General features: G+C 41.9%; 1 protein-coding gene across 1 annotated transcript; it reads left to right on the top strand.

The window, feature by feature from the left end:
- Positions 1-4328: 4328 nt before the first annotated feature.
- Positions 4329-11837, top strand: LOC104276901 (high affinity choline transporter 1-like). The gene is made up of 8 exons (XM_009873373.1): positions 4329-4506; positions 5530-5643; positions 7195-7350; positions 7832-7980; positions 8468-8611; positions 9641-9794; positions 10681-10898; positions 11316-11837. Exons 1-8 carry the CDS (start codon positions 4329-4331, stop codon positions 11835-11837), a joined length of 1635 nt encoding a protein of 544 aa, XP_009871675.1.
- Positions 11838-12342: the final 505 nt, after the last annotated feature.

Below are 12342 nucleotides of genomic sequence, written 5' to 3'. Positions count from 1 at the left end.
AAAAAACTCATGTTCATTGTCAGCAGTGAAACCTGGACAGTGCTACCATATGAAGTAGACATCAAAATAAAGCCAGTTGATTCAATCAGGAAAAAAGGCAAGGAGGCAGCCAGAAGTAAGGATACGCAGCATGTTATCGGGTGGAGAGACACTCCTTCATCAGCAGGCGGGCTCTGTGAGCTCTTTATGGTCCCCATATACCAATGCTGCCCTCATCCTTCAGTTTTGTCTCCCTGACTCTCATCTCTGACAAAGCCAGTTTGGGTGGTGCCAGCCTGGGGAGAGGGAGAGGTACCCGCTGGCACACACCACCTCCGGACCAGGGGACTAAACGCACTCTACTGCTGCCATCTGCTTGGTCCAAGCTGTCCTGCCCTGGGGATGTTTAGTGTCACATCTGTGTGCTTGTGGGGACACTCTTTGTCCTGCCAACTGTGCAATCACCAGCCTCACTGATATATGTAAATATTAAATATTGTTATTCTGAAGTTATTTTTTTCTGGCTTGATTTGTGTGACCTAAATGAATTGTGACTTGAAACTAGCTCCAGGAGGAGAAGAGACATGGAGTAACAGGTAAAGTAGAGTTATATTGTCTAACCTGAATGACTGAAAAGGACTCTTTCCTGGGGTAGGCATCAAGCTACGTAGCCCATGGAGAGAGGCAGCTGTCCCGCAGTGCACACTGAAAAAACGTCTAAGGTGGGCGGTGCTGCCTCCTTGGACAAGAGTCAGTTGTCCAACTTAGACAGGAACATGTGGTGCCATTTGAAGTGTAGCAAAGCATCCTCCTCAGCCTTCAGAAGCCACTCCAGGTAGCAAGAGTCTCCCACATGTCCTCTCACACTTGAGAGCCATTTGTAGATGCCTGTAGACCCAAGTAACTCAGCTGGAGCTAGCAACACGGAGGGGGGGGGATCAAAGCACACATCTGTCTCCTGAAAACACAAGGACACTAAAAATTCATTTAGCCAAGATACATAAAGGTGGCTTAAATTAGACATTACGTTTTAATCAAATTATCCCTTGGTTTTCTGCCTTTGAAACTCCTGCAGGAGATCAGCCACATGTAAATCTGTATTGGTTGTGAGAGAAAAATTTTTTCCTGGAATTGACTTGGGATAGGAATAAAATTTTGGACTAAGAACGCCATGTGAAAAACTATGTTTGGAGACCAATCACCCAGTGTTTCAGCTGCCAAGATCAAGGGCACAATTCAAATAGGTTGGTTGGAAACCACAGACTAGTTCATACCCTCTCATTTCAAGAGGAACTGTCAGATCATTTTGATGCAAATAGCTCAGACGCCTCAGGCTCCAGTGCTTGGTTTTTCTTGGCTTACAGAGCAAAGCAAAGCAAACCAGTGAGGGGTTGGTCCCACAGTCCTCCCTGTGCATGGCTTCTGCTCTACTGCTCCAGCCCTACATCTCTCCTTCCAGGGACTTCCTCACAGGTAAATGCTTCTTTGCAAACAAACTTCAACAAAATCCTAAAGGGATTTTTTTAAAAAAAAAAAAAAAAAGAAAGGAAGGAAGAAAAAAAGACCTGTCTAGATCATCAGAGTACTTCATTTAATTTTCTACGGAGCACCAGCTCATTGGGCTCATCTCTTTCCAGAGGAGTGACAGGGACAGCTACCCTTTGGAAACGCGCTTCCCTGTAGGAACCCTCTCATCCCACAGCAACCCTTTCTTCCCGTGACAACTGGCCACCAAGGGCCATCTAAAGCTCATCATTAATAATATATTTAACCCAGAAATGCAAGGCAGGGGCTTTATCTTAGGCACAGAGGCCACTGTTTTGTCCATCTTTGTTTCTTCCTGTCAGTTAATTTCAACGCTGAGTAGCTGTAAGTGCTCACTGTGGTGCAGATCATTTCCATCATAGATAGAAAACTTCCCTGACACACAGAACTCCTCACTTTCTTCCAGGCACTCCTCTATTTTTATTAGCCACCCATGTCAGAGGTTGTTTCAAGGCCAAGCAATCCGGAAAGATTGCTGAGTAAACCCCAAGTGGACACTCAGAACCATTGGAGATACATCAGAATATTCCGGCTACTACTCTGTAAGGGGGCTCTGTAACATCTGCTTGCCCACGTGGACATCTCAGAGGCTTTAGACCCTCGGATCTCAGGTGGCACCAGTCATCTCTACGTGAACAGCCACGCTGAGCCCTGAAACATCTACTGGGTACAGCAGCAACATCTTTGAAAGCAGCCCTGAGTCCAGAAGTCTGAGATCAACCCTTACCCTGTCCCGCCTCACAGGAACTAAAAGAAGTCAGTGAATCACATCCGAAAATTTCCCATTTCTGCCCATGGGCTACACAGGGAGCTTGAAGTGATCAGGGCAGCAGTCGGGACGTGAAGCCACAGCCCTCCATCATTAGTGGGGAGGTGAAGCCTGCCTCAAACATCTCTCCATTAGTGAGATTAGCTGAGGGTCATCTAGTGGCAAAAGAGCACAAGAGGGATCGGTCTTCTTTTATAACCTCATGCTTTTACAATCCTTCTTCTATGCACTGTATATCATCAAAAACATTTCCTCTTCAGATGAGCCACCTTGCACACACTTTTTCTCTAAATATCCTTCCTCCCATTGTGTGAAGTTTTCACTTACATTTTGTCCTAGCACGTCTGTCTTTCACCACTTTGGGTCTTTGAAGGAAGTTTCCCCACAGACTTTTATGTCCGCCACTATTTTTTTTTCTGTCAAGTGATGACAAAAAATAGAGTCAGTCCAGATGTTCTCTGTAGATGTTAAAGAACAAATTCAAACCTTGCTTTGGACATACTGAATTTGGTTGACCTCTGCATGAAGGATGCAACTCCTCCCAGGATTGCCTGGCTGCAGAGCGGGCTGGGACTCAGCCACATGCACCTTCAACCCTTTTTTCTTCCTGCCTACAAAATATCCAGCAAAGCATATGTTCACAGAAAAATATGTGTGCGTCTATATTTAAACAGTATTTTTAAAGTTTTTAAAATATCCTGTTCTGAGAGAGGAAGAGAGTCCAGAGAAACCAGTGTCCCCATTGCCATTGACAGCTGCTATTCCTACAACTCTGTAGTAGGTGCAATTAAAATGAAAGGGAGCGTTTCTAATTACTCTCCAGAAAATGTGCCTTAAAAATACAGTGTCTCTTTTTGTACATAATGAATCAGGTCAAAGTTAAAACTTCTCAGTCAAAATAGTATTTGAGTATAAATATAAAGGAATATTTCTCCTAAGGCTGTCTGTTTCTTGGGCTGTTTTATCTATTCTAAATTTCTTTTTTTTTTTTTTAACACTCCTTAAATTCAGTCTTCCCACCAGATTACTGCATAACTTACCAAAACCCTTATTTTCCCTTGTATGGAGAGGTGTCACAGAAGACGGGGGGTTCCTGAGCTTCTCCCCTCTTCTTCCCACAGCTGCCACCCACGCATCCCTGTGTTCTTACCATGCCCTGCCCTGGCACATGCTTAACCGGTGCCACTGTCATTTCCATGCACAGCTACTCGTGGCTATCTGTAGAAAACTGTCCTGAAAATTTGAGATTTACAACTTCTCAGAGTTCATCTGTGATGAAAAAAAATCTGTGATTTCCACCCAAAAATGCACTACCCACTCCATAGATGAACACGAGTATCTGGGAAAGCCAAACAGTGATTTTCACATAGAATCAGTTAAGAAGAATCATGTCTGGACAGACGAGAAAGATTCAAGGAGAAACTAAAATGATGTTGGTGTGGAAACTCAGCAACAAATGTAACCAACTTAATTCCTTGACGTATACATGAGTTTTTCTTACAATTGTGTCTGTTTGAAGTGAGCTTCCCAAAGTAGTTTTAAAAAATCTGTATCTTCCCTGCAGTTTTACTGCAGAGTCTAACAATACCTTGCTCTGCTGTTCCTCTGAGTATCAATGCACAGCTCCTTCAGTTGGTCACTGGTAAATCTTCTTTTGCTGTTTTCCTAGGATTATTCTGATGATTATTGTGCATTTAGTTCAGTCAACTTTAAACAGACAAATTCTTATCTCTATCTTCCGTATTAGCCTTGTGCCTAGAACCTAGAGAAATACAGATTATTTTCATACCATTGCGTATCAGACAAAATATAACATTTCCCCTCCTCTAAGTCAAATTAGTATTACCCCTCACATCAGTGGTCCATTGCTCATATCAACAGTAATTCTTACAGCAACTAATACTTAGCAATTTCTTTATAAGGAAACACTATTTTTCCTGATTTTTTTCTTATTTTTTCCTGGTTGTAGACTCAATCAAAGAATATCATCATCAAGCCATTATTCCTCTCTGTGACCTAAATTAAGCAACCAAAAATGTCTCTCAATATACCAGGCTTAGTATCTCTGAGTGTGTTTTTTATGTTAACTTTAGCTACTGGAATCTGGGCTTCTTGGAAAAGCAAAAAGGAGCAGCAGAACAGAAACCCGACTGAAGTGGCCATAGTTGGAGGCAGAAATATAAATGTTTTCATTGGATTGTTTACTGCAACAGGTAAGTTTTCTTAAAGAACTTTTAAAAATTCTTCTTAAAACACATGCATTACGTAAATCTGGGGACTTTTCTTTCAAAGCAAGTGAATTCCTTTAATGTCAGTGCAGTTTTTACCTAAGTGTGACTTTAAAGGAGTATGGTTTCATGAATCATTTTGGGATGGATCCTTCCAAACCTCTTTACACTGAGCAGAACCTCATGTGTATGTAGATTCTTTTAAATTAAAAGATTAATTTAAGAGCTTAGTTAAGAGTTAAAGAGTTTAATTTAAGAGTGACTGAAGAATACGATACTTTTCATTAATGAGGAGTGTGTTCTTAATCTTGAACCAGTTTCTGTTATCCAGCACAACAGAAGAATTTTACTCCTGGAATAATCCAGTTCTGTGAGGAATAAATGGCTATTCATGATGAGCATCAGGCTGCCTCCTACAGAGAAACCGTTTCCCCTGACTGCTGCCCTTCCCTTCCCTTTTCCCTCCTTGCTGCCTGGCATCATCTGAAATTTGCTCCCCTGACCCGTTTTTTGTGAAGGCTTTCCCAAGTGGTATTTGCCTGCTTAAAACACTTAAGCTCAGGTTGTTGTTTATATTGACTGCAACGTCTGTTTGCTTTTTTTTTCCTAATGTCTATTTTCTTAGACTGTGCAAATAATGCTCCTGAGGGATGGTTTATCAATCACAGCAGAATAACAAAAACAATTCTGTTTGCTCTATCAAAAGTCTTCTACTGACAAAAATTATATTTAAAATTAGTATACTCAAATTGCCTATAAGTGTTTAAACATTCAGCTTTTCCACGTATAGATATTCAGTCTTGAACCTGCAAAATGATTTAGGATGAGATTCTAATACTGTTACCTATATTCAGTGGCACATCTCACTACAGGAGAAAATTTTGTAAAGAAAATAGAAGTGCAATTAAATATTTGTATGAGAAAAAGATTTACAAGCTCTGAGTGTTCTAGAAATCTAGTTGAGAATATGTACTACAATTCTTACCATTCCATCTTCCCTGTTTACAGCCACCTGGGTTGGAGGAGCATATATCAATGGCACAGCTGAAATTGTCTACCTGCCTTCAAAAGGACTATTGTGGGTCCAGGCACCTGTGGGGTTTGCATTGTCCCTTGTTATTGGTAAATGATTTACTTTATCAGGTCACAGATGTGGGGGTTTTTTTAAAAAAAAAATCCTATGAGTACATTAAGATGTGTGACAGAGTATGGAGCATATTTTAAAGGTGATTTTGTGTCTTCAGTCTCCCGTAAATCCAGGATAAGCATTTATAGTGCTATCCACTAAACTGAAACACCAGAAATCGGGATAGCTTGAAACTAGTGTAGAGCTAGTCATAGAACAAAAATCTTATTTGAGAACTTTAGAAATACGTGGCTTTGTGCATATTGCTTTTTTATCATGATCTCTTATTCATAGATTGTTATGAGTATCATTTTCATTTTTGATGAAGTAATACTATCTTGATTTTTCCACTAAAATACATTCTTCTTCTCAGGATGAATTTGTAGTGCATCCAGCTTAATTCACTTTGTATCTGGTCATTATTTTGTTGAAATTAAGCTAAATTTGCAGTGTCCTATACTTAATTTGCTATTTCTAACTCCAAGACTTATTGGACTCATGCTGAGATTCAGCTGTCTCGCCAAGATTAAGGTTTCTTCTAGTCCACTAACTCTCTAGGACCGGGGATGATTAAAGCAAGGAGACCTGTGCAGACCTTGCACAGGAATTTCTAAAAGAACCATAACCTTTCTTCTCAAGTCAGAGAAAAGAGTCCAACTGACGTGAATATGAATCAGGCTTGGAAATGTACTGCCAGCATTTCTTATGTGAGTAATTCTTACTAATGAAATTGAGGAGTGCAGGTCTGATCCTGCAATCTTTACTCAGGCCAGTAGTGCCCAGACAAGCAGTCCTGTTGGCTTCAGGGTTAGGCACAATATGTATTCTTCTTTGCTTTTAATGAAATGGCTGTATGTCTGAAGCCTAATATTTAGCTGAAGGGGGGTGGGACTAAACTCAATGCGCAAATTAAAACAACGTAGCTCTGAAGCCACCAAAATGAGAATGCAACCAGAAAAGGAATGTATATCAATATGTTGCATCATATGGTCAAGAAGAAAAGTTTGTCTGTCTTTTAGCCAAATATGAGTCTTCAGTGCCTCACTCTGCCTACTGATACTTTCCACAGGAAGCAATTCAGAAAAATTTGTCTCAGGTTGGTGGGTTGTTGGAGATGGAGAGGAGACAACATGTGGGTGTCCTCTGAGATAAGCTCCTGTTACAGTCAGCTGTCGTTACAGCTAGTTACAGCTATCTTTTGCCATTTGGGGTGCCCTAGGGGGTCCTATCTGGCCTCCAGTAGCCACTCCAGAAAGATGTAGATCTGCCAAAAGTAGAGGTCTGTCAGCTGTAAGCTGAAAAAAAGTGGGAATCTGTTAGCTGTAAGCAGATGTCCTTTATAACCTGAGACCTCTCAGATAGAGGAAATCCCACATTTAGGCCAATGAATTAAGGCCCCAGTGTCTGGTTGGCTGCATCATTCTCTTGGGTTCCACACTCTCTGTACAGATCTGATACCCAAATACCATAAGTATTCTTACTTTTTTTTTTTCCCCCTGGAATATACTATCTGTCAAACTCTAACAAAATTTCATCACTTCTGATAGGTGGTTTCTTCTTTGTAAACCCAATGAGATCCAAGAATTACATGACAGTGATGGATCCCCTTCAAGAAACTTATGGGAATGTGATGGGAAGCTTACTCTTCATTCCACCACTGCTAGGAGAGGTATTCTGGTTTGCAGCTATCCTGGCATCCCTGGGTAAATACTTTATTTTGTTGTTGTTACATTTGTTAAAGGTCAAGTGTCACAACTATCAGAGTATAATTCACATTTGGGAATTGTGTTGGACTAAGCTGTTGGAAGTTGTACTTCATGTCTCCTTTTGTGAGAGTAACACAAGCATTTCTCATTTTTGGAAAATATGCTTTTAGGTTTAAAGTAAATGACAGTAGTATATATTCATGATACCATAATAGACAGGTCTGGCAATACGAGTCAGTAATCTTCCACTTCCTGTGGGAGAGCAGATGTAAAAACACAAAGCGCCTTGGCAAAAGGCCACACAGCAAGGTAGAAGCAAAAGCAGAAAAGAAACGTGGGCTCTCCTGAATCCTTACTCTGCCCAGTCTCTGTAGACCAGGTGCTTCTCACACAGAGTAGTGTGCTGGCATCAAGAGAACAACATATCTTTATTTATTCTGTATGAAATACATCTTAAAATACTTATACTTGTCTGCAGGAGCAACAATGAGGGTCATCTTGAATATTGGAGGCTCTTTGGCTATCATCATCTCGGCATGCACCATCACATTCTACACTCTACTAGGAGGCCTCTACTCTGTTGCATACACAGATGTCATCCAGCTGGTTTTCATTACCCTCAGCCTGGTAAGTCTTTGTTACCAGTTTCCTAACTGAGATAAAAATCCTGCTCTACTTTTCAGTGTGTCTCAGACCAAAAATTACTCCACCAATACTGGCCCTTGCCCTGCAGTTCCTCTTCAGGAGAACAGGTCTCCTGAAACATCTTAGATTCTTTATGCATTTCAGACAATGCTCACACAAGCTCTTGGCCTTGCTGGGTGAATTTTGCTGCTCACAAGCAAAGTCTACAGAACAATCTTGCCTGGAAAGGCGAGAAAACTGTCTCCTGAAGGCACCAACTAATCTGAATTACAGACTCATGCTCTTGACAATGCCATGAGCCAGAAACATACAGATTTAGAGTAATAAGTGGGAGAAAGAAAGACTCTTAGTCTGGGTTTAATCTTATGTAATTTTGTGTTCTACAACTACCTTAATTTCAATATCTAAATAGATTCTCCAAGAACAAAGACCCTGGGGAAATGGCTAACTACTTACATTTCTATCCTAGTGGATCTGTATCCCCTTTGCCCTGGAGAACTCTGCAACAGCAAGTATTTATTATACTGCAACTCATCAATCTTACCAAGATCCTTGGATTGGGAAGATAGAAAAACAGTATCTTGGAAGGTGGCTGGATGACTTCCTCTACCTGGTATGGAGTATTTCTGGGACAGGTGGTTGGGAGAAAGGATTGTGCGGGGACTTTCTGCTGGAAGACTTGTGGGTTCTCGCAGTCCAGAGCCCTATGTTGCACAGTTGGGAGGGGCAGGATGATGTGTAAAACCTTTTCTCAGCTGCTCTGCTGCACACTGAATGGACTGGGGAGATCCAGGGCTCAGCTGCAGCAAAGAAAGAAGCAGTAGGGGCACTCCATCATTTAGCCAAACGAAGGAATGTACCTCTTGAGTAACACTATCCAGGCAACTAGTTCCACTCCTGGCATGTAAATGAAGCATCCCCTGCCTTTTGAGAGGTTGGTCTTGTAACCTCAGCAGTGTGCTTTCAACATAAATATATAAAATTCCCTCTATTTGAAAAAAAAATATTAAAATGGCATGACTGTAAGCCATCAGCAAGTGTGGTGTCATTAGCTTCACTGCACAGATCAACTTTTGAGCTACTAATGTAGCCAAAAAACTACAGGAGGTTGTTATGCTCTTGCTAAACTAGTAATATGGAGACACAGAAGCTTGAGCTTGTTTAGTGACATCAGAATCTTCAGATTTTATCTGATAAAATTTATCTGTTAAGAAAGTGAAAATGGCGACTCTATGTTTAAGTTTAGATTATATTCTAGCTAAGTTTGGGTAGATTTTTTACAGAACTTGCATTCCTGAAAAACTTCTCTTTTCCTTCCTCTGTGCCTGTTTCACTATGCCAATTAACTCATTTTTCAACTTTTTCAGTCTTCCAAGCCATTAACTTTTTTGATCAAAATTTCACATCCATCACAATGAATAGAAAGAAAAAGGACACAATCATCAGAAATATCATCCTCAATAGTTAAATCTGGGAAACATTTACATATTTGAAATGAGAGTTTTATAACAATGAAAATTATCATCCATCTGGATGTGTGGGTGGATGGATGGATGGATGGATGGATGGATGGATGGATGGATGATGCTATATAGCAGCCAGAAGGTTGGTGGGTACCACTAGTAACATCTGATTTTTTCAGGTGTTTGGGAGCATCTCATGGCAAACTTACTTCCAAAGAGTGCTCTCCATTGCCTCACCAGGACAGGCAAGGCTCATCTCCTACCTTTCTGGACTTGGGTGCTTTTCAATGGCCATCCCCTCCGTGCTCATTGGAGCAATTGCTGCATCAACAGGTAAAACTAGTTGTCTCTGAATAATGAACAAGTTTTTGTTAAAGGTCATTAAAGCAAGATCCAAAGAGGTCTCGGTTTAGACTTCAAAATACCTAGCCCTGTGTACCCAAAAGCCTAGCCTTGGCCACCAAGCTAGGTGGTCTGTACCAGAAATGGTGGAGTCTTCTGAGGTTCAATGCACAACTACCTCGAGACATTTAAATGGCTCCAAAAGCTGTTCAAAGCTATTTCATTTCAATAAAATTGCTTTTCATGGACCTTATGTTGAGGACAGTTGATGACAAACCCTGCAAAACCCTGTATAATCCTGTTTACCAAGAAATCTCATGCTTCTTTCTGTTAATGCCTTCTGCACATAAGACCCAGCAATATTACTGTAGATTGTTAATAAGATTCTGAAGAAAAACTGCTTGAAGAAATCAAGTTCAGTCCTGTAAACTCACAGCCTCTGCCCAGGGGATCAGTCTTCTGTTGACTTTCAGCAAAAGTTAAAGAACAGCCAGACCACAGAACACTTAAAAAAATCACTTGAACTCATTAATTGATCTATCACTAGGGGCATCACAGAAAAACTCCCTTCTCCTCACGAGTAGGTCTAGAAGGTTGACCTTTGACTGTTGTAGTTGTGAAAATGCACAAAGCACGGCTATTGCTATAGATGCTACTGGGGAAAAGGAAAATCTTTGATCTAATGAGAGATACAGCATGCTAAGAGGAATCACAGAAGATTAAAAAAGAATCCAAAAAATTAACCCAAGTCCTGAAACACTGAGTGGATCTCAGTCCTTAGCCCTGCTGTGACTGGTCCCTGTGAAAAGGCAGTTTCAAAGACAGCAGAAATGTCAGTGAAAGATTTGTTGTGACTTTTCCTTGTTTTGTTTTAAAGACTGGAACCAGACAAGCTATGGTCTTCCTAGTCCACTCGAGAGAGGGGAATCGGCGATGATACTGCCACTTGTTTTACACTGTCTCTGCCCTGCATACATCTCCATTGCTGGTTTGGGAGCCATTGCTGCTGCTGCAATGTCTTCTGCAGATTCAGCTCTTCTCTCTGCCGGCTCCATGTTTGCTCACAACATCTACAGGAAAATCCTGAGGAAAAAGGTATTTGGTTAGAGCATTCATCAGTTGTGTGTCAGGAAAGATGATTTTATTTCAAGTTCATTTCAAACCTAGTCTGTGTGGTCTGTGATTAGAGGTGCCTGTCCTTCAGCTGCTGAACTGATTCTGGAGATAAATCTTCAAAATCAGGTAAAATACCCACACTGGTGAGCTTTGCTCTTCATCGAATGACCAGTATAAAATTTAGACTGGGGTGTTAATGGAAACAGCATAAACCCATGACCCTTAAAATTATCCAGGGCAGCTGAATCTCCAGGGGTTCCTGCCTTGGGCAGCTGCTGGTGGCAAGCGCTGCCTGAAAGCAGTGAGGGCTTGGTGGGAACCAGCTTAGGGCAGGGCAATGCTGGTCACCCCCCCAGTAAACGTCATGTCTGCAATGTTACAATCTCTGTTTTACAGGCTACAGAGGTGGAGGTCTTATGGGCCATGAGGACCTCCATGCTGGTGTTTGGGGCTGGGGCTGCCAGTCTGGCTTTTTACTCCAGCTCCATCTATGACCTCTGGTTCCTCAGCGGGGAGCTGGTGTACGCCCTGCTCTTCCCCCAGCTCTGCTGTGCCCTCTTCGCTCCCAGCACCAACACCTACGGCTCTGCTGCCGGCTTCTTGGTTGGGCTCCTCCTGAGGCTGCTGGCAGGGGAGCCTGCCCTGAGCATCCCCCCTGTCATCTGCTACCCAGGCTGCTCTCTGGTAAATGGGACCTACACACAGCTCTTCCCCTTTAAAACGTTCACTGTGCTTCTCATCTTGGGGACCATCATTGCTGTTTCGTACCTGGCTGTGACTTTATTTCAGAGAAACCTCCTTCCCCGCAGGTGGGATATTTGCAATATTGTGGGGGGATCTGGCACCCTCATCTCCCTGCAGCAGATGGAGAAACAGATGGGTTCACCAGCGATTGCACTAGAAGAGAATCGTGATTAAATATGAAAGGTCACGGTGCATTCAGCGATTAGAGTATGGCACGAACAGCATCGCTCTTCCCTTTGCTCTCTGCAGTAATTAATTATTTAAAGTCCTCGCAGAATAATAAAGATGCACTCTGTTTATCCAAGGAAAATGTATGAGCTCAAAGCCTGCAGTAACTAGAGGCGCGTGGTGATGGAGCATGATCTTGTGGTGGTGACCACGGGGCACCTTGAGCCTCTGCAAGGTTTGCTTCAGGGTGCCTCAGTAACCCACCCAAAAGCAAGGCTACGAATCACACTCTAACACTTATGACATTCTCAAATCACATACTTTTCTTACGAAGGAGACAATATTCAATAGATTGGGTATTCTTGATTAAAAATAAGGTGAACAAACCTGTTCCCATTACAACAGCTATGGTTTTAACATAATCATCCCTGGGGAGCACATCAGACCTATAAACACCCAGATTACTGAGTGCAGTGCAACCACCACAACAGTCCTGCAGTAATATCAGTTC

This window comes from Apaloderma vittatum, unplaced genomic scaffold (genome assembly GCF_000703405.1).
Source record: "Apaloderma vittatum isolate BGI_N311 unplaced genomic scaffold, ASM70340v1 scaffold6890, whole genome shotgun sequence".
Classification (NCBI taxonomy): Eukaryota; Metazoa; Chordata; class Aves; order Trogoniformes; family Trogonidae; genus Apaloderma; species Apaloderma vittatum.
Note: the sequence above shows the minus strand (reverse complement) of the source record. Positions and strands in the feature narration are given on the sequence as shown.

Excerpts from the sequence above, each read along its gene's own strand:
- LOC104276901 (XM_009873373.1), top strand. The coding sequence starts at position 4,329 with ATGTCTCTCAATATACCAGGCTTAGTATCTCTGAGTGTGTTTTTTATG. Across the intron at positions 7,351-7,831 it reads AGCTATCCTGGCATCCCTGG|GAGCAACAATGAGGGTCATC; the intron begins GTAAATACTTTA and ends ACTTGTCTGCAG. Across the intron at positions 8,612-9,640 it reads TGGATGACTTCCTCTACCTG|GTGTTTGGGAGCATCTCATG; the intron begins GTATGGAGTATT and ends TGATTTTTTCAG.